General features: G+C 37.8%; 1 protein-coding gene across 4 annotated transcripts in view; it reads right to left on the bottom strand.

The window, feature by feature from the left end:
• Nucleotides 1-20,896, bottom strand: part of Cntn3 (contactin 3) — a 361,039-nt gene that overhangs the window by 76,868 nt on the left and 263,275 nt on the right. For all 4 annotated transcript variants that reach the window (XM_021164805.3, XM_029478975.2, XM_029478972.2 and 1 more), the window contains 3 exons: nt 19,215-19,351; nt 17,548-17,677; nt 15,469-15,619 (listed from right to left, as the gene is read on the bottom strand). In XM_021164805.3, coding sequence (XP_021020464.1) covers nt 15,469-15,619; nt 17,548-17,677; nt 19,215-19,351 — 418 coding nt within the window. The remainder of the gene's footprint in view (nt 1-15,468; nt 15,620-17,547; nt 17,678-19,214; nt 19,352-20,896) is intronic.

Genomic DNA, 20,896 nt, shown 5'->3' with positions numbered 1-20,896 from the left:
TGTATTATCATGACCTTGTATTTATAAGGACATGGTCAACAATCTGGGAACATTTCCTCTACTTTTATTTAACCTTTCCAAATACAGATCACTTTGAGATCTACATTTGGAACTGAGCCAATTGTGTTGAGTCAACTGTTTTCTTCTAAAAATGAACCTAAGCCCATAGAAACAAGTGACTCAAAAGGTACTTCATTCTAACTAGTAACACTGTACTTGCTCAGGCCAAAATCATTTTGTGTCCTTTTACAATGGGATATCTATAAAGATTATAAATAATACCCAGATATATTGAAAAAAGAACACAGATTTGAACAAATGATATATGAAATTGTCTGGTGGCTTATGTATTAATAGAAAACTTCAAAAAAGATTACTAAGACTCAAAAGATCTCCATATTAGATGCTATTCTTCTGTACTTCAGCAATGAGTCTAATCAATGAAAGTAAAAAATCAATCTGTGAGCCTCATTATTCTATGTACATAAAGATGATGTAAAATTGCTTAGGAGAGCAAGGATGTGCTATAAATACTTCATCTGGAATTAAGGAGATTTACATGTTAGCACATGTGAAGAGCCACAGGGCATCTCTGTAGCAAGATAAGATCTGAAGATACTATATACCCTGGCCAATCAAAGATAAAAGGAAGTCATTGAAAAAATTGAACTTTGCGGTCAGGGTCTTTAATCAAGAATGAAGAGAGAGGCACATTCTCTAGGAAGGGCTTGGAGAATTTTTCTCCTATAAGTGTCTCTCTACCCTGAAATAATAGTTACACTCAATAATAACATTGAAGCATAAAAGGCTCATGGTAAACACAAGGGGAATTCCATCAAGTCAATGGCCTCCAGGCTGTCAAATTATTTGACTTGGTCCAAATGGGGACTTACTTTTTGGACCCAGCATTGATCTATATTTTGGGGAATTCTCTTTCTCATTTTATGCAGTCTTGATAGGACTACAAATTATAGTGATCTGCTCTGATAGCTGAGGGATAGATAAAGGACAATAAGTTCTGTTTTCCGAATTATATTGAATACCAGTTGCTTTGGTGTTGTCTTAAAATACAATCAGATTAGGTTAGAAATGGATCACAAGGCTTTGCCTTACGAACAACTTTTCAACAACTTATCGCCAAGCATACAACTTACAAAGAACAGGTTTTTAATATGTACAATTTCAAGAAACATGTTTCCTCAACAAATACCGAGTTCAAACATAATTTTAATATAAAGGAGGTACAGCTTAATCAAACATCAAGTGTGCTCTAATGACTATGTATCCTTCTATTGAATTCTTGTCAGATAGAAGCATTTTGCCCCACTATGTCAGCATCAAGGTCATCATCTTTTATAGATATCTATCAATATTTAAGTGGTGCATTCACATCTTATTCTGTGTCTCTAATATTCTTAGAGCAGAAAGGTCTTTTAGCACTTAAGGTATTTTGAGTTCCCTCTGCATAGTACAGATCTATGGGTACACACAACAGTGTTCATACAACTAGCAATAATGCAAGTCTTCTAAGATTCTATGGGCATTAAGTTAGAGAGCAAGTCTACCACTCACGTATGCAATCAACATATATGTTTGGGAAGTCTTTATGTCATATGCTTCAGTGATAAGACTTTTGAGATGTGCCTTGCTGGCTCTTTTCTTTATCATAATTTTATACATGTCACAATTGCCACCTTGAAATTTTCCTTGCAGAAAAGCAAATCGTTAATATTGTTTCACTCAAGTACATGAAGATTGGGTTAGCCATTTGCTCATTCAGTTAAACACTTTAATCTGTTTTCTAGGAATAATCTGAAAAACAACAATCTCAATGTTCAGATGTTCTCTGGCCATCTATTATGTCTTTATAAGAAAGGAACACAAGTATTTGCTTCTCTTCAATTTTCAGTGCGGGACCTCTACATACACCTGGAGTCCTGACTCTTGAGTTTATATTTGAAATCTGAAGATGATTAAACATATATAAGTAAAAACATTTGTGGAAAGTTAGCTAATGAGGTGTGGTGTGTGTGGTCCATTTATTGCACCAAAGGTTAGAATCATTTTTTATATTTGAAAATTGCCTCTGTTTAGTGAGAAGAAAAAGAAGCTTTGGAACAGCTTATACATTTAGCATGTTCACGGCTGGAACAATAGTGTGCAGTGTTGTCTCCACAAGCATCACCTGGATTTGGATACATGTATTTCTTGTCTAAGCAAGAGTTGTATATCACCTAATAATATTGCTACATCTCATATGGGTACAACTATTTGAAATCATAACCATCACCATCCCCAAGACCCCCACACACACACACACACACACTTCTGATAGATTTGTGGCCATCCATCACCTAAGGGCAATGACCCAAGTGCTTCTACATGTAGTTGAGGCATCCCTAACACCTCAGACCAAGACAATAGGAAAAGGGATTTGACCATAGTCAGGTAGGCTCAAACAGAGTTCTCCATGCTAATGAGGTACCAAGATCTCCCTAGGGCATGCCAGTAAGTGTCCCTTCCCAGACATTATCCCTTCCAAATGGTATTTAATCTCAGGCCCACCCTGAGAAGTGGGGTATGGTTTTAAGCATCCATTTTTCGCCATGACAATAATAAACTGTTTGGAACTTTGGATTGCCTCTTTACACTGAGATCCGCCTTGGGGAGCCATGGAAAAAGCCTTTGCCTACAGAGCCACAGTCTAGCCTTCCATAGAAAGCCTCTTTGCATTCCCAGCCCAACCTCCACCAAGCCTGCCCCACTCCCTCCCTCAAGCCAGTGACAATCCCCATGGAAACAGCTGGAGCTCCCCTTTCTCCCGCCCTGGGCTAGATGCTGTCCCCAGTTCACAGACCCCCAAATCTGTTCTCAGCTCTTCCATAATTCCTAGTGGCACCTGGATGTCTAAGTGCCTGAGAATCCTGGCCTCATCTCAGACACTCAAGCCATCTCTGGATTCCCACACTTCAGACTGTACTTTCCCATCCCGCAGTGCAGTGTCTGGGTGTGTCCCTATAGCCCAACACCCTCCACAGCTCTGTGTGGGATAAGCACAGTCAAATTCCCCACATCTGCTTCCCAAGCATGGTTGCTGGTCCACAACCCTACAGGTATTGTGACTATTAATACACACACACACACACACACACACACACACACACACACACACACGTGCGTGCATAAGTACACATACATTTCCTTTGTCCGTTTGTCAGCATAAAGTTTGGTGTCAAATTTCTGTACTTACAATAAGGAATAAAAACATGGGCCTACGTTCTATGAACGAACTGCAGACATTCATCCTCTGGGTACTTAAAACTCAAACTAACACCAACCTAAAAAGACTTCTACAGTAGACCATGCTCTGCAATAGCAATCATGATTCTCTGGTAAGGATTTAGAAGGTCCAAATAAAACATAGGCTAGGAAAGTGGAAGTATGGCATAATTTTCTGTCTTCAAATAGTCACCAATATGTTCACTCTGTGTGTAGTGTGCGTGACAGTGTGGGTACTTGTGTGCCATGATGCATCATACATAATGGTCCGAAGGCAAAGTGGATATGCAGCTTTTCCTACCTTGCTTGAGACCTGGTCTCTCTTCCTGTTCACATCTGTGCACATGAGTGTGGCCAGCCTGTGAACTTGGAGAGATTTCTTTGTTTCAACGTCTTACTTCCCTATATGTGCCCAGATATTAAAAAAATTCTGTTCTATTGAATTTGACTTTTTGTTTAGTCTTTCATATAATATATTCTGATCACCATTTTTCTTCCCTGCACTTCTCCCAGTCCCTCCTCCAGTCTCCCACCCCAACTACGAGAACCTTTCCCTCCCCCGGACTCATGCCTCCTTCTTTACTTTTCAGAAAACACCAGGCTGCTCAAGGATATGAACAAGATACACTAAGACTAGGCTTAAAAACCTTCACAACACAGTAGGGGGGGGGAGGCCTTAAGAACAGGCCTTAAGTCAGAGACATCCCCAGTCTCACTGTTAGGAGTCCAAGAAGGACAACAAGTTACACACCTCTAGTTCATATGCAGAGCACCTAGCAGAGACCTAACTATACAGACTCCTATGCTTCACTCGGTGATTCCCTATGAGTCCTGTGTAGGTGATTCTGTGGGCTGTGTTCATGGATTCCTCAACCCCTGTGTCTCCTACAATTTTCTCACTCCCACTCCCATCTCCTGCAGGGTTCCCAGAGCTGCAAAAAGGGGACCAATTGGAGATGTCCAGTTAGTCTCTTGACTTTCATATGGGCTCTTAACTCAGGTTGTTAGACTTGCACGGGAAGGGTTTTTACTCAGGATGGTATCTTCCCACCTCTTCGGTGCATACTTTTCCATGTTGCAAAAATGTTTTGAGAGACATAAGTTAAGTAAATAAACTAGAAAATACAGAGTTATTCAAACCAGATGAGGTCATAAAGAAATAGTAAATACAATGGGGTATAAGGTTTTGTAATTATGTAAACTAGGAAAAAAAACTATTAAATTTTAAATTACTCTGATTTTAACAATCAAATTAATTAATAATTATTATGGAAATAAAGTACCTAAAGCTTGCATTGTGTTATATCAAGTTATTTCTTTGTTTAAAATTTTCTACTTTAACAAATTAGAAAAAAAAATTGATGAGAAAGCTTGAGTTTGATTCCCAGTGGCCATAAAACAGAACTGACTACTGCAAGGTGTCCCTGACCTCAATGGCCATGGCATCTGCAAGTACAGGTGCACCCCCCCCACACACACACACACACAGCAAAATGTAGATGTGAGTTAGAAAAAAATCTCTTTTCAAAATGTAATAAAGTTTTACATATTCTATCTCAAGCATATATTCCCCCCTCCGTTACAGGATTCTAGAAACAAAAAGGGTATTTTTAAAAAAATACTTTAAACCTCTACTTACTACAGAAACAGCGTCATAATGAATTTATGACTAGACCAGAACTGGAAAACATGCATGAGCTCATACAGCAGGAAACCGGCCATAAAGCAGTAGGGTTTTGTTTGTGATGGTTTGTTTGTTTGTTTTGAGCTTGCTAAGCACTGAGAAAAGTATGCTGATGGACTAACACAGGAACACTGAAACAACAACGTAAATTATGAATAATTTTCTGTATCTGAATATGGAAGATGGAAATAATTACTCCCTAAAATGTTTGTTTCCATTTATAAATGTGTGGTAGGCATGGGATTCACATAACCATGCTTTAGAGTGAGTACCTGAGCACACATCCACCTGTCCATTCACCCCCTCCTCCCTCCATGTAAATGTGCAGAAAGAAGAAAATACACTAAATCCAACACTGTTCATATTTTAAACAGGTGACCTAAAAGAGAAACCCACAAAATCAATTTTGTACATTCCCAAGAAATAGTTGCCATCAATTAAATGAAGAATTATGAGTTCTTTTAAGATATGGGAAGCCACCCAAGAAAGAATAAAATTAACTTCAACAAATATTTGTTGAATACTTACAATGCACTGCATGTTTTCAGAAATACAAATGTGAGTAAGAATTAGAGCCTGTGCTAAAAAAAATTGCAATCTAATAGCTGTATCCATATTCATATAATTCATGCATAACCAACCCTAAAATATAATCAGTGTGTATGACAATTTACATCAGGGTTGCAAATCCATCAAACTGTACTTGCATAACACATAATATTCTATTCTCAACTTCTAGTACTTTGCCTCACACCAAGCTTCCTGTAACTGCTGCTCTGATTATCAGAGTGTGTCTCCTAATCAGATTCACTGCTTCCCTTCTTCCTCCACTCAGTGTTCTCTAAGATACAGAAACACACTACTATTACTGTCTAACTCAAATGTCTTACATTTTAAAAGTCCAATATCTTTTCATGATTTACAAAGATTCCCATTGCTGGAATTCATGCACTAGGTGTCCTATTTCATGACTCTCTCCTTGAATATGTGTCCCTTTGTTACATGAGCCTTACCCTTCATTCCTCACAATCCAACCTTATTTCCATTTCAAGGCCTCTGTTCTATTGAATATTTCTCCTGAAAGACATTTTTTTAACTCCAGAACTTATTTTTTTAAACTTATTTCATATTTCATCTCTTCCTTGTGAAAGTTCTGTGAAGAGACATATCTTTCTTCTTTGTGCTAGATCCTCAAGCCCAGCACACGTGGCATATGATAGGTATTACAGAAAGCATTTCACAAAGTTGGGCACGGTGCACTTTCCCATCCCATAGGCTTCTCTGGAATCAACTTCTTCCCCCATTCAGAGATTTGACAGTGAGTGAATGGACCCAGAATGCGGCCAGGGTTGGAGAGATGGATCAGTAAGTAGTAAAGTGTATAGTAACTTAAAAGTGCTTACTGTTTTTACAAAGGACTATGGTTCAGTATCCAGCACCCATATGGTATCTCAAAACCTTCCATCTGCCTCCCATCTCTCTAGTTCCATGAGATCTGATTTCTTATCTGATCTCTGTAGGATCCTGAACAAATATGTTAGATGGGACACCCTTAATTTTCAGGCACACACACACACACACACACACACACACACACACACACACACATTTGCAAACATGGGGGGAGGTTCACAGGCACACACTCACACACAAATTAGGTTCACATAGGTTAAAAAGAGAGTGTGGTAAATACATTAAATGAAATAGCATTCAGCCTCAGAAAAGTGACAAACTCTGTCATTTACAATCATATAGATAAAGTTAAAAGATATCACACTAAGTAAAATGAAAGCTAAATATTGATAATATCTTATATATGTTTTTCTTTAAATATGACAAAACAGGGATAGGAAAGTCATTGTTAAGGGTTACAGAACAGGGCAAATAGATATTGAGCAAAGTGGTCCAGTTGTGAAAAATAAATAAGCTGAAAACTTCAGTGCATGACATGGGGATTATTGTTAATATTTATATTCCTAAAATATGCCAAGAAAGTATGTTTACCATGTTCATAAAACATTGTTCTTAGGTAAGGCAGTAGACATACTGACTAGTTAGACTGTAGCATTTACAAATGTATACATACATCAAAACCTTGCCTTCTATATCCTAGACATATATAATTTGTCAATTATATATCAACAAGGCAAAAACAAGGCAAAACAAAACTAAAGACAAACAAACACACCACACAGAGAGCACAAAGAAAGAAAATCTACTTTCCCTTCCTTTGAATGTCAGTAACGAATGAACTACAGAAGAGATGACACCTGTGCCCTAGAGGTCCTACAGATTGTATCATAAGGTCCCTTAAAATCTAAGCGTTATAGGCATGATCGCCAACAGTGATGTTGACAGGTGTTGAAACATTTACTATGTGAGTCTTGTACAGGGCAGTGTCTTTCTGTTGAGGGCATGCTTTCAGGAGACTGTGAACTCTGCCCTTTCTATTTTCCTGATGCAAGGTGACTGTTCCTGTTCCACATGTGCTGCTATCTTGGAAGGAGAAAATTAATTCCTATAAGCTGTCCTGCACATAGTAGGGACATAAAAACTATTCACAAGGCAATCATATATCCACTTGTACTCCATCGTGACTATGTTAGGCTAACGCTTAAGATAAAACATTTCTTTTTCCAACCTTAAACATGTTAGTAGAAGAAAACCAAAGTGCCCTTAAAAACAGCTGTATGAAGATTGTTCTTTCTTTGAAACATGTGTGAGCAGGGATACAGAGCATAGACTGAGATGTTGATAAGCACATTTGGGAGTTTGGGGGTTTAGTTAGAAATTCTTCAGACCAAACAATTTTATGTAAATAGAAACTGTGAGTCAGTAAGTCATTTAATTGGGCACAAATATTAATTGATCCAACTCTGGCCATAGGTTGAAGAGGATTCTGATATTCTGAACATTGAGATTCATAGATCAGCTTTCCCTTGCCAAAATCATAAAGCTGGTAAATTTTTCTTAAAGTGCCCTAGCTTTCATAATCCAGAAAATCTAATTTGAAACATGGATTTAGCAATCCCACAGTCATCACAAAATTGAACTGATGCAATTTAATAGACCACTTGTCAGCAATTTCTTTAAAATAATACTTTAGTGGAATTTGTTTCTTTAAGGTTTACATTACAAAATGTCAGTCCACCACTCCAAAAAGAAAGGTTTATTTTTATTTCTTTTTTTTTTACATAATTTTTTTAGCCTTAGCATATCCAAATTATAGTGAGAAATAAGTCATCAGACTAAAGTTAAAATTTGATTAGTTAGATTTCTAAAGCACAAACATGAGACACTGTCATGGCTTACATACATTTCTTTTATAATTGTGACTGGTGTCCTATGATATACACAAGGTCCAGAATGAAAGAAATTTGATGAAGGCAGAGTCCTAAATAATGTGTTCAAATTTATATTTTTTCACCATATGCAAAGAGAGCCAAATAAATGTGACCAAACAGATAGATGAAGGCTACTAATGTAGGAGGAGTCTTGTTCCTGGTTTATATAACATGAAGTCAAGATTCAGGAGCCGTGCAAATGCTCTGGTATCACATGGTGGGTAAGTGGCAGACTGAGATCTGATACATGCTTCTCTTACTTTGTTGCTTCCTTATGCCAAAACTGAATACGGAAGGAAATAAACTTCACATATAACTTCTTCTGACATCGTAAATACTATGAATAACCAGTAGCATACTGCTTGGTAGTCAGCCACAAATAACTTGTTTAAGTGCTATAAACATAGACACACAAGGAACTCAAGTGCTTTTGTGACTCGGTGAGATGTACAAGATGTGACTTTGTTATTATATAGTGTATGACAGAAAGGCTATGGTGTTATGGCTTTCTGTGAATACCATTGCAAACCAAGGTCTTGCTTCACACCATTGACTACTTTCACTCATAAATCTTCTCTCACAGGTAGCTAGAATAGGAGAAGAGTAGACCTTCCTTCTTCTCTTTCCAGCAGAAATCAAGGGGGCAGGGAAAGTCTGTTCTGAGAAGGCAAAGCACACAAGGACTTCTCAGCTATCTATGACTCCTAACCCATGAAGGTCAATCTTCTCTTTAAGAAAATCAGTGTTACTTAGTGTTGCTATCCTTGGAAGAAGATGAATGATACAGTATCCCCGACATCAGGCAAAGCTGGCATGCTTTGGAGGTTGAATATGAACTTTGCCATGGAATTAATACAAAGAAAATTAGTCTAGTTTTTATTGATATGACCCTCCTGTTTAAATGGTATTTTTCTTTTCTTTTTTTTTTTATTAGGTAATTTCCTCAATTACATTTCCAATGCTATCCAAAAAGTCCCCAATACACTCCCCCCCCCAGTTCCCCACCCACCCACCCCCACCCCTTGGCCCTGGCATTCCCCTGTACTGGGGCATATAAAGTTGGCAAGTCCAATGGGCCTCTCTTTCCAGTGATGGCCTACTAGGCCATCTTTTGATACAAATGCAGCTAGAGACAAGAGCTCTGGGGTACTTTCTTTGCTCCATTTCAGGTTCCTCCAGTGTACCACTTGCTTTCTGAAGTGATCTCCTTATCCTAGGTGAGGAAACATTCTCCTCACCTCTTCACAGAATGGAAGGGTTAAAAACACCTGCTTCATGGACAGAGGACCAGCATCCAGTGTCTTCCAACTGTCCATCTTTGTGTTTACTGTCTAAGATTTAACACTTAGCAATGACCCCTTCTCTTGAAAATTTCTGTTTGTAGAGAAATCATATTATCATGTTAATCACATACTCTATCTCACTATAGTTCATTGTTGGACATCAAACCATGCCAGGAAGTTTGGTAAGGTAGAGCAGATCAAGACCAGGAGACTCGGTGTGTATACACCTAAGGCTTAGGTGACTCCCAGCTCCTTCCCAGCCTCCTGACTTGGAACACATGCCATGTTTCTCATATAATAAAGATGTAACCTCAGTCACTAAGGCCCAAAATAGAGGTGCTAATGATGTACCTAGAAATTTGGAGGGCTTAGCCAATAAGCTTCCCTTCCCAGACATTCCTCCCTGCAAAATGTATTTCGTCTCAGGCTTACCCTGAGAAGCGGGGTAGAGTTTTACTCACCCATTTTCTGCCATTACAATACACTGTTGGGAAACAAGATCCACCATGGAGAGCTATGAAGAAGGCCTTTCCAGTCACAACCACTACCAAGCCTGCTGCTTTCGAAGCTAAAGACAATTCCCACCACCACCACCTCATAGGACAAGCCACATCTCCCCTTCTCCCATCCCAGTCTCTGAAGAGACATTGTCCCCAGCCCACAGGTCCCCACCTTCGTTATATGCTCTTCTGTGACTCTCAGAGTTGCCTGGATATCCAAGTGTCTGAGAACCCCTTGGCTGAGACCCAGGGACCCCAAATCAGCTCCAGCTTTCTACTAAACAGCCCCTAGACCCCAAAATCAAACTTCCCAATTGATGACAACAGTAGATTCTTTCTGTCTTCCCAAAAGAAACATCTCTAGAGATATCATATTTATGGAGTTATGAGGTATATAAGACCCACTGAATTTTAAGGCTAGTTTCTATGGGCAAAAGTTTTATTACAAATTGAATAAAATGGCTTTAAAAATCTGTCTCGGTTGTGGTTGTTCATATTCAGGATATATCGTCACTATTTCTTTCTCTAAAAACAGTTCCATTTATATAGTATTAAATGCTGCATAGAATATCTGGAATGATTTTAATGTGTTTAATTAGGAGTAATGGGCTATTCTTGGACTTTCTTTTCAACTGAGGCTATATAAATAAATTTAATATTATAAGCAATGACATTCTCATAAAATGCCTAATTTTCAAAAATAATTGTCCAATGCATTTTATATTCCACTAAGTAATAAAGAAAAAATTCACATATATCTGATACATGCTAATGGGCTATTTTTCTTATAAACCATGCCTGTTCATAGTCTCAATATTTGTTTTTTATTTTATTTTGCTTAAAGAAGATAAACAACCCAATTTAACTTGTCTCTCTTGAAAACACACGATTTTAAGGGAATAAAATGGGAGAAGAGTGAAACACTAACACCTGCTAACATAATGTAGGTTGCTGAAAGGCAGAGGACATTTCTTTTACTCAGAGAACTGCTTATTGTAGGTCTGTACAGTCAAGAATTGTGAAAGAAAAATGTTTTTACTCAATCCTCAATGTTTGTAACTATGAGGTTTGAAATTGTTTGTTGCTCCAGAGCAAATGAAGCTGACCTTTTCCTTATAAATCAAGTATGAGAATATATTATGAAAATAGGCTTCTCTACTTATAACTAAAGTGTCCATGAGCTTCAGAGGATGATCCATGTTCTCTTCTACTCTATAATATCTACCTTTAGAGATGATTATGCCCATTGCCACAGCTAAGCTATTCACAGTCACACTTATCACTCTACATAATTAATAAAAGTCATAGTCTTATCTTTTAAAAATCTAATTTAGGTTGAATGACACTTTAATTAAAGATTATTTTCTTATTAGAAATGTATTTGTTGGCTGGGATGTGATACAGATCTTTACTATTATGCATAATTCAACCCCACATTTGCTTCCCAGACCCTAAAAAAGTAAGTAATTAAAGAAGCAAAGACTAAGTAAGTATATCTGCGGCCAGAAACCCTATGGTATATTGGAGATAAACACATTAGTGTCAAATATCATCATAAATACTGCATTGGAAATGTCATCCTAAAAACGTTATCTGTTCTGGTCTCATATACATCATTCAGTTTAGATGTACTCAGCTGAATCTGCAGCTCCTCTGCTAGAACTGCACATGGTTGTCCAACTCCAACATGTCTTCCACTTAAAGTGCTTCCAAGTTCTGGCTGAAATCTGCATACCCAGTCACAAAGGAAAGACATGGGGCCTTACATTGCCAAGCGAAGGACATCAGCCTACACTGCTTTCCAATGAACCTGGACAAGATTCAAGTCCACAACTCTGTCCTAATTGCTTTGAGCAGTCTGCTCCCTCAGCATACAAGCTCACTGGCATTTGTGCTGTCCAAGGACATAAAACCCAAAATCCAAACCATTATTTCAGATATCCAATGGCACAATTCTCCCTCTCTCTTTATTTCTGCTTATCTTCAGCTTTATCTTCCTGTCTGAAAGTTTCCTGATTATCCACAGGAGAAATGTGAGACACAGAAAAACAAGATGAAGGATCCAGAATGCTATACTCATAGAACACTGCATTTGTTCCCTCTAGACTGATAGAGCAGTAACCACTTGTCTCTTTCTTAAAACAGAGGATTATGCCCATTTGTATATTTTGTAGCTGCTCTTCATTGAGCTGACAGTAGGCAGCTTATGCTCAGGTAGTTGTCTAGATTGACTGGTGCATTGGTGGGGTACAAAGTCAATGGACTGTTTTTTTTTTTTTTCTTTTTTTATTGGATATTTTATTTATTTACATTTCAAATGTTACCCCCTTAATGGTCTGTTCTTGATGTAGTCGAGCTAGTCTGGAAAGTGTCTCTTTAGAAAGCCCAGCCAAGCAGGGAACACTCAACCAAGACACAGAAACCTAAAACCCTTTCCATTATGCTGCCTTTTAATACTTTACATGTAATATAAACTCAATCTTACTATTTAGCATATATCCAAATATGTGTCTGTTAAGTGATGTGATCATTACAAGTTGAAGGCATACAGTTGCTATCTGTTTTAATGGGCGAGAGAACAAAGGTTGACAAGTGTCACATAAGTGTGACATCAAACTAGGAACCAAGAAAGCTGCAGATTCCTTCACCTTCTAAACTTACATTCTTTCACAATCCATCATAGTATTTTGTGCAGAGTAAATTGTTCCTTGGGAACCTAGGGCTAAATCTCTTAATCTTTTTATCCCCACTTAAAATTAATATTATGAACCTCTGTCTAGGATGTGTACTGCTGTGACGACAAGTGGATTTACTGTTGAATAAAGAAGTGAAGCCCTTGGAAAATAATCACTGTATGATTAATGTGCATAGTCAAAATGATTTAGGTACTTACATAGGTGGCCTTGACTTATATAGTTACAGGGGAGGTCTTAACTTCCAGTGTAGTGCAAAATAAAAAGGATTTTGACCACATAGTGTACTTTTAAACTTGTTTATAAATATAAACACCAAGTATGAGGTCACATCCTCTTTCAGTTTGACCTATGTGGCTGGGTTGCGTTTGAGATGCCCACTTTGGAGTTTGTGTTGTTCATTTGAAGTTGTGTTTAAAAAAAATGTTTTCTGTTATATAAAGGAACAATTGCAGCTTGTGTGGCTTTACCAACTCTTATGAAATTGCCTCCAAGCCTGTAATCTAAAAGCTGTTCATTTGCAGTAAGAATTTGTTGAAATTTAAGAAAAGGAAATCCATGACCATGGAAGAAGATTTTACTTTTTGTTCAATGTCCTCTCTTTTCCCAAATAATGCTTGTAATTCTGTGATTGGAAAAGCCTGAGATTGCCTCAAAGATGTTAGACTCCTGTATAAAAGCTGGTTCTGAAATCTTAGTGGTTATACTTAAGGGTTGGATTCCTCATTAGCAGCAAGTATGTTCAAAGGCAGATAACTTGTATAGAGCTTTGGAGGGGGTTCCTGTAATCAATCACCACACACAGAAGCATCCAACGGAACATTCCCCCATAGGGCTCATTGGCTAAAATCACATAAGCAGGTGACAAAGTTGCATTCCTTCTAAAGAGATCAGAAACATTTGGGCTTAATCGGATGTCAGGCGTGGAAAGCTGATCCCTGGTGTGATGGAAACAGAATCCCTTTCTGTTGCCCTTTCGAGTCTTCAAAGCATCCATCCGGATCTACTTCAAGGTCCAGGTCCACGTTGGAACTTACTTGTTTCCCAAATGGTTATCACTCTCTAGCTATCCCTTTGCCTTTCTTTTCCTCTTTTATTTAATTTCCAAAGCCCAGGTGATTTGTTTGTTTCTACCTAGGTTAATTTTGTAGGATAATATCTTTATTTTACAATTGAAATATTAGGGCTGGCATTATGGCTCGGTGCATAAATATTACTGCTACCAAGCTTGGCAGTATGAGTTTAACCACCAGAGCTTGCACAGTGGAAGAAGGGGAGAACTGATTGCCACAAGTTGTCCTTGGATTTCCACAAGTACAGTGGCACATTCTCTCTCTCTCTCTCTCTCTCTCCCTCTCTCTCTCTCTGTCTCCCTGTCTCTCTCTCTCTCTCTCATTCTCTGTCAGAAAGGTGCAAACACTCATGTACAAAACAATGAATAAATAAATAAGCATAAAAAATTGACAAACTGGCAACCTTAATTTCAAATATAATTTCATTTTTTTGTTCAGTTGTGATAGTAACTTTTGCTTTTGAAAATCTAGAACTACCTGGGGACCAATTATTCCCGGGTATGCCTTTAAGGGAGCTTCTAGATCAAGCTGAGAAAACCATTCTAAAAGTGAGCAATACTATTCCATGGGCTGGGTTCTTGAAGCTTCCAAAAAGAAGAAAAGAAGCGGAGAATTCTTTCTGCTTCCAGACTGTGGACAGGATGTGAAAGACTGCCTGGCTATTATGCTGTCCTCTCCAGGACAGACTGCACCCTCAAACCCCAAACTGTGAGGCAGAACAATCCCCTCATTCCTTAAGCTATTGCTGTCAGATATTTTATGAGAGTCACCAGAAATGCAATTAATACATGGCTTATCACAACAAAGCCACAGGTTTCTAGGGCAAAGATGTGAGTCTTACGGGGCTATTCCTCAGCTATTAAAATCTCTCAGCACAGTATCTAGCAAGAAATAAGCATTTAGTCAATAGTAATAGTAGTCACTATACACACTTACTCTCTGGTGTGTATTGATCAGCATGGCTTATGAATATTTATGCATTTCATCTCCATAACAAGCCTCTCAACATGAGGCAATAACTGTTGCCATCATCCTCTTAACAAATGAAGAAAAATAAGACACAGAAATGCAGCGACATGTCATGGAGCCGGTAAAATGCCTAATGAAGACATGAACCCAGGCAGAGCAGGCCCAGAATCCACTCATTTAATTAAGATTCCTTCTGTTCCTTCATTCCAGTGTTATAATGAGAAAACAAAGGACATGTTAGCCTAAACTACCCTGAGGAACAGCTGAATCATCCCAGCGTAGAAGACAGCAAAGTGTGCACTTTCCTTGCACACTTGCTCATTTTACCTAATCTTCTCTTTTGTCTTGGGATGCAGTCTAACATCATGGCCTTGAATTCCTTGGTTATTCTGGTGGATTGTCTCCAGAGATCCATACATACTAACTATTATAGCAAAGTATTTTATTTAGAGAAAGGTTTATCAGGATTGAAACTGATTCATAGTGAAATGCAAATATTAAAGACAAAACCATCAGTGGTCTAATTTGTGAATATGATACATTCTACTGTCTGCTGCAGCATTTCATTTTATACTACAACCTTACTGCTGATCACCGCAGGAGGAAAGAAGAAAGCAAACCAGTGTTTTGTAGAATAGAATACCTCGCCTGCTCCCGCACCATCATGTCTCCCTTCTTCCAGAAAGAAAGTGCCCTTGGAGAGGCTCTGGGTTTACAATCCAAGATCACCAGGCTGCCCACCTGCACCTGAACCATTTTTTTCATAGGGTTTCTTGAAAAATCTGGAGCGGAAGCTGAAAGGGAATGAAAGAGAGAGAGAGAGAGAATGACTGTGAGAGAGTATTGTTTATTTAATAAGAACTAAATACTCAAAAAAAAAAAACCCTGTAATTTGAAAGTTTCACTTTATGTATGTTTTTAAATTCTGCTTGCCATGGGAGATTTTGAGGTTTGATTTGAGGTGTATTATATGCAATAATGCAATGCTGAACAATTAATTCGTACTGTTGTCTAAGGTCCCATTCTAAATCTTAAGATTATTGCTGCCGGGCGTGGTGGCGCACGCCTTTAATCCCAGCACTTGGGAGGCAGAGGCAGGCGGATTTCTGAGTTCGAGGCCAGCCTGGTCTACAGAGTGAGTTCCAGGACAGCCAGGACTACACAGAGAAACCCTGTCTCTAAAAACCAAAAAAAGAAAAAAAAAAAAAAAGATTATTGCTTTATGTGGGGACTCCTTTAATATTTACTGTGAATAATTAAAATAATGCAGTCATGAGTTTATTCAAGGAAAACATTTTACATAGAATGCTTAGGAATGTTTGTCCTATCATGATGATGTGGTCTCTCTTGATCCTTACGGCACAGTGAGGATCTGCTACTCAGAGAGTGCTAGGCAAATGTTCTAGAATGAAGGTAGAGCTCTGAATTAACTGTTAGTTAGATTGTGCCATAGAATTCTCACATAATTACATTTATCTTTCAAATTGAGGAAAAAGGACATAAGAAAGAGGTAATGTTCAGTGATGTTTTACCACATTAAATATCATAATGTGCAGAAAATATTATGCTTAATAAAGCTGTGATGTCAAACTTTAGGCTATATAGTAAGATGTAAAGAATCATTTAAATTCAATGCTATGTTAATCAGAAAGGCATTATTCCTTTTACTACATATGTGTAAAATGGTAAAGTTCCTGATTTACTCCCGAGAATCCCAAGTATGAGATGTTATGTGGAAATCACAGCTCCTATGGAACAGATTGTGATAATAAACTCAGTGAATTGGGAGGTATTATATAGAAACTAGAAATAATAGTGATAGCTATGTCCTGGCTCAAGGTATGCTCAAATCAAAACTTTACATCTTAATATCTTGAGAACCCCTTTTTCCTTCTCCACTCCCCTCTTTTCCCTCTCTATTTCTGTTATGCTGTCATGTTACTGTTTAGTTTTTCTGACATTTGACATGCCAATGTCCTTTGCACAAATACCCTAAACACTAAAAATTTTTTTCTTCCCTTCCTTATAACTATCATGCGGAAAGAAGGAAATAAACAATAATCTTAGTATTGATCATTGGTGAATCATGCCTTAAGTTTACTCTATAACTGAACCTCAAAAATTACGTCCGTGAAGTAGTGAAGTAAAATACAGTTTCTGAAATCAAATATCACTGATTTCAATGTTGTCCTTTGCTTTCAGGGACCAGCAAGAGGGAGCACAAGAATAGTGCCAAGAATCATTTCTTCATCTCCAGTAGTGTGGCTGGGAAAAGGTCCATTAGAGATGAAGGACCCTTTTTCGATTTGTTTAACTCAACCTTGGAACTTAATTCTGGTCACCACGGCTGTTTTTCCTTTGACATCATTTAAAATACATATGTTTTGGTTTGGGTTGGATTATTTGTTTGTTTGACTTGGTGTTTTGTTTTTGTTTTTTGAGCCAGGCTCTTACTCTATAGCCCGGGTGGTTTGGTCAGACTTCTGGCATGCCTATGTAACTTAGCCTGCTCTCAACTTTGTGGCATTGATCCCGGTTGGGTCTCCTAGGTGCTGGGAGACTAGTGTATTCTCTAATTAGAAACCCAGAATAATAAAAACAATATTGTGAATCCTATTGGTGGTAGAATGGAATATTAAAAAGTCTGCATTTTAGATTCTAGAAGCAATGGAGGGTTTAAGGGGAGAAAGTAAGATGAAGCCATGAAAATCCATATTCTTACCTACTACCTTGAGCTCAGCACTGGAGTAGATGAGACCATGCTTGTTTTCTGCTATACATTGGAACATTCCAGAGTCAGTCACATTGAGGTTGGTTATTGTAAGGGCACCATTTTCTATCTGTATTCTCTCCTGGATAGAAAATAGTAAAATAAACACCACTATATTTCAATCAGAGAACAGATGTTGCTGTTTTTCCCTGACTCATTGGTAGTCTGACCTGAAATGTAACCTTTTTCTTCTTTGGAATAGAAAATGATGTTTCACATCATACAAGTAAAAAAAAAATCACAAAATAATTATTGAAAGCCAAGGTGAAGTGTAGCAGCCATTTCATCTTCAACCATGGTTAATGATTCAGACTGGGAGCGATGTACTAGAAGGCTGATTTTCATCACAGGAGGTAGAAAGATTTTCATCACAATATATTTTTAAATTGTTTAAGCCTAAGACTTTATACACTCAGTGCATTAAGGAATAATCAGACAGTATAGAAAATCCACATACTTACCAGGGTTTTTTTTTCCTCACCTATGATGGTTTTTATATATAGAAATATAAAGGCATGGAACTGCCTTAGTATACACATACATAAAAGAGCCAAAGTTACATGACTAGAGAGGGAAAGTGAATTAGAAAATAAATACTGAATGCTGAAGGCAGCCAATTCATAGATTTATTTATTCTCTAGACAACAGACCAAGGTATAAAACAGGAAAGGGAAATTAAATTGCATGATTGCCCAAAGTAAAGCATTCTTGCTTCTTTTTTCTTTTTAAGATAGGGTAGCCCTGGCTGTCCTGAAACTCACTCTGTAGACCAGGCTGGCCTCGAACTCAGAAATCTGCCTTCCTGTGTCTCTTAAGTGCTGGGATTAAAGACGTGCACCACCACTGCCCGTCAAAGTAAAGCATTCTCTAACACAAATACACAGAATCATTATTTATATTAATATTATCTTAACAATGCAAAATCATTAGGACACCCTGAATTGTGATATGATGATACTTCATTAAGAGACTGGATGATTGATTTTTATGATTCTCACTATGTTTTGATTTATATGGGAAATGCCCCTTGAAGGCTTTTGTGTTTGAACATAAGAATGATATAAAACTTTGGAACCCTTTGGCTATACTAGGGCTAGTGGGATGGGAGGGTAGTACTTGAAATTGGTATCTGCTTCGGATCTAGCCCTAGCTCTATGCTTCATGAATCCCACTGATATAACCTCTCATTATACCTCCTTCATCATCATGGACTGAAACTGTATACTAAAATAAATCATCTCCTACTTTAATTGCATTTGTAGAATCCCTATGTTTGGATACTAAGGGCTAAACTGCAGTGTTTGTGTGTGTGTATGTGTGTGTAATTTTGTGTGGATGTTCACGCATATGTGTTCAAAATGGCCAAAGGACAACCTTGCCTGTCTCTCCTTATTTGCAGCCAATGCCTACCACTTTTCCTTTCTCTGTAAGACAATGTCTTTCATGTGTTTCTATGCCACAGAACCACAAGCATTTACTCCTACATTCAGCATTGTGTTTACAGTGGGTACTGAGGATAGAACTCAGGTCCCCATGGGAAGGCAAACACTTTACCTATTGAGCTACTTGGTGTCTCGAGGCTAAAGGAATAGTTGGACGAAACAGGTGTATCACCTCACCTCTAATACTAAGGCATCTCCATTTTTCAGCCATCGATAAGAGGGTTTAGGCTTCCCACTTGCCCGGCATTCCCAGTAAAGACTGTCCTCCACAGCAATTTCCACATCTCTTAAGAGTTGAAGCCAATAAGGTTTTGCTATAATAGAGAACAATAAATAGTAGGAAGACAAACAATTCAAATCATAGAGTAAATAAAAAAATAAATGTCTTATAAATGATTATCAGACTACAATCCATAGATTAACATAGGTGGGACAAGAATTATATTAAGTTATTTGAATGGCTATATAGAACATTTCTAGATTTAACAATCATGTTGCAATGTGTTATATCTTAAGCCAACTTTATTGTGCTTTCTCTGCTTTCAAAGTCCTGCACGTTATACTATACTCTTCAGATGTCTATTAATAGAGGCTAATGCAGGTACAGAAATTACTTTCCCAAGTATATTTTTGAATCATAAGATCACATTTCATGACAACTTCAAAGTGAATGTCAGCAGCTATTTGCCTTATTAATACCCATAGGAAGGAAACGACTATGCTTAAGGAAAAACATTTACCACAAGTTAGAAAGAGCTCTGACTTAGACACAAAGTACTGAGCATGTTACATAACTCTTCGTCCATTAAAATGAAAGGACCAAAAAATACAGATTGGCAACCGTAATGCGATTTGTGTTCATTTATCAGAAAAAGGATGTAATTAAGGCAAGTTTAAATTATATATGCAAATCAGTTGGATCAAAAAGATCAATGGTTTGCACTTATGTTTTGCAAGGCACCTGGAAACTGTTTTTTTTTTTTTTTAATTTTTCTTTTATACAGTGATATACCACTTCCAGTGGAATCCATGCAGCATCAACAGTGTATTCATCCAAGTCTCAGACTGCATTTCAGATCCAAACCTGGGAGGTGAGATCTCTTAATGGTTTCACATTGCATTATGCATGCGATGTGTGCCACGCGATCGCATTTGTGTCCTCCCCATGGAGCAGCAGTTTGTCTGTTTCTGTTTAGTTGCAACCACAGGAGGAGTTGTCTTCTTGTGCTTCCTTTCTGTCTCATAAAACTGCCTTTTTTTGGGGGGGGGGCAATGAAATTGAACAGAAACTATGGGTATTTAGCTTTTTTCTTGTTGTATAAAATTGTTTTCCATTATGAAAAACAGTTTGTTCCCAAATAACTCTCCCTACTTTATATTAAAATTTCTTTTCCCTTTTCAGGCATCAGACCCACTTGGAAGGAAACTGTAGGTGGATTTGATAGAAACTGCTGACCAAGACCCAAATCTCCAGTGGGAACCTACATGGGTGACTGGAAGACCTAATTGTCTTCTTATCAAATAGAAGAGTAAGTTGGTGTTCTAAACCAATACTGAGTTTAGAATGGCCACATCAATCAGGCTTTTCTTCCTTAACCTGAACCTGAGTTTCAAGTCCTCTATTACATCATTTTTACATGAAGTATTAGAGGAAATAATCAGAGAACTACAAGGCACTCATTGATGCTATAATACAATCTTTAGGTAAAGTTGTAGGGTGCCTCTCATAAAGCTCTCTACGGTGATTACTTATAATTTATTCTTAGGTACATAAAGCATTATCTACAGAATGGACTGAATACATCAGATGCTATTGGTTTCCCCTTGTGTATTAATCTCTGTTCTTACTTTTTAATTTA

This window comes from Mus caroli, unplaced genomic scaffold, assembly GCF_978045245.1.
Source record: "Mus caroli unplaced genomic scaffold, Mus_caroli_1 scaffold_7, whole genome shotgun sequence".
Taxonomy (NCBI): Eukaryota; Metazoa; Chordata; class Mammalia; order Rodentia; family Muridae; genus Mus; species Mus caroli.
Note: the sequence above shows the minus strand (reverse complement) of the source record. Positions and strands in the feature narration are given on the sequence as shown.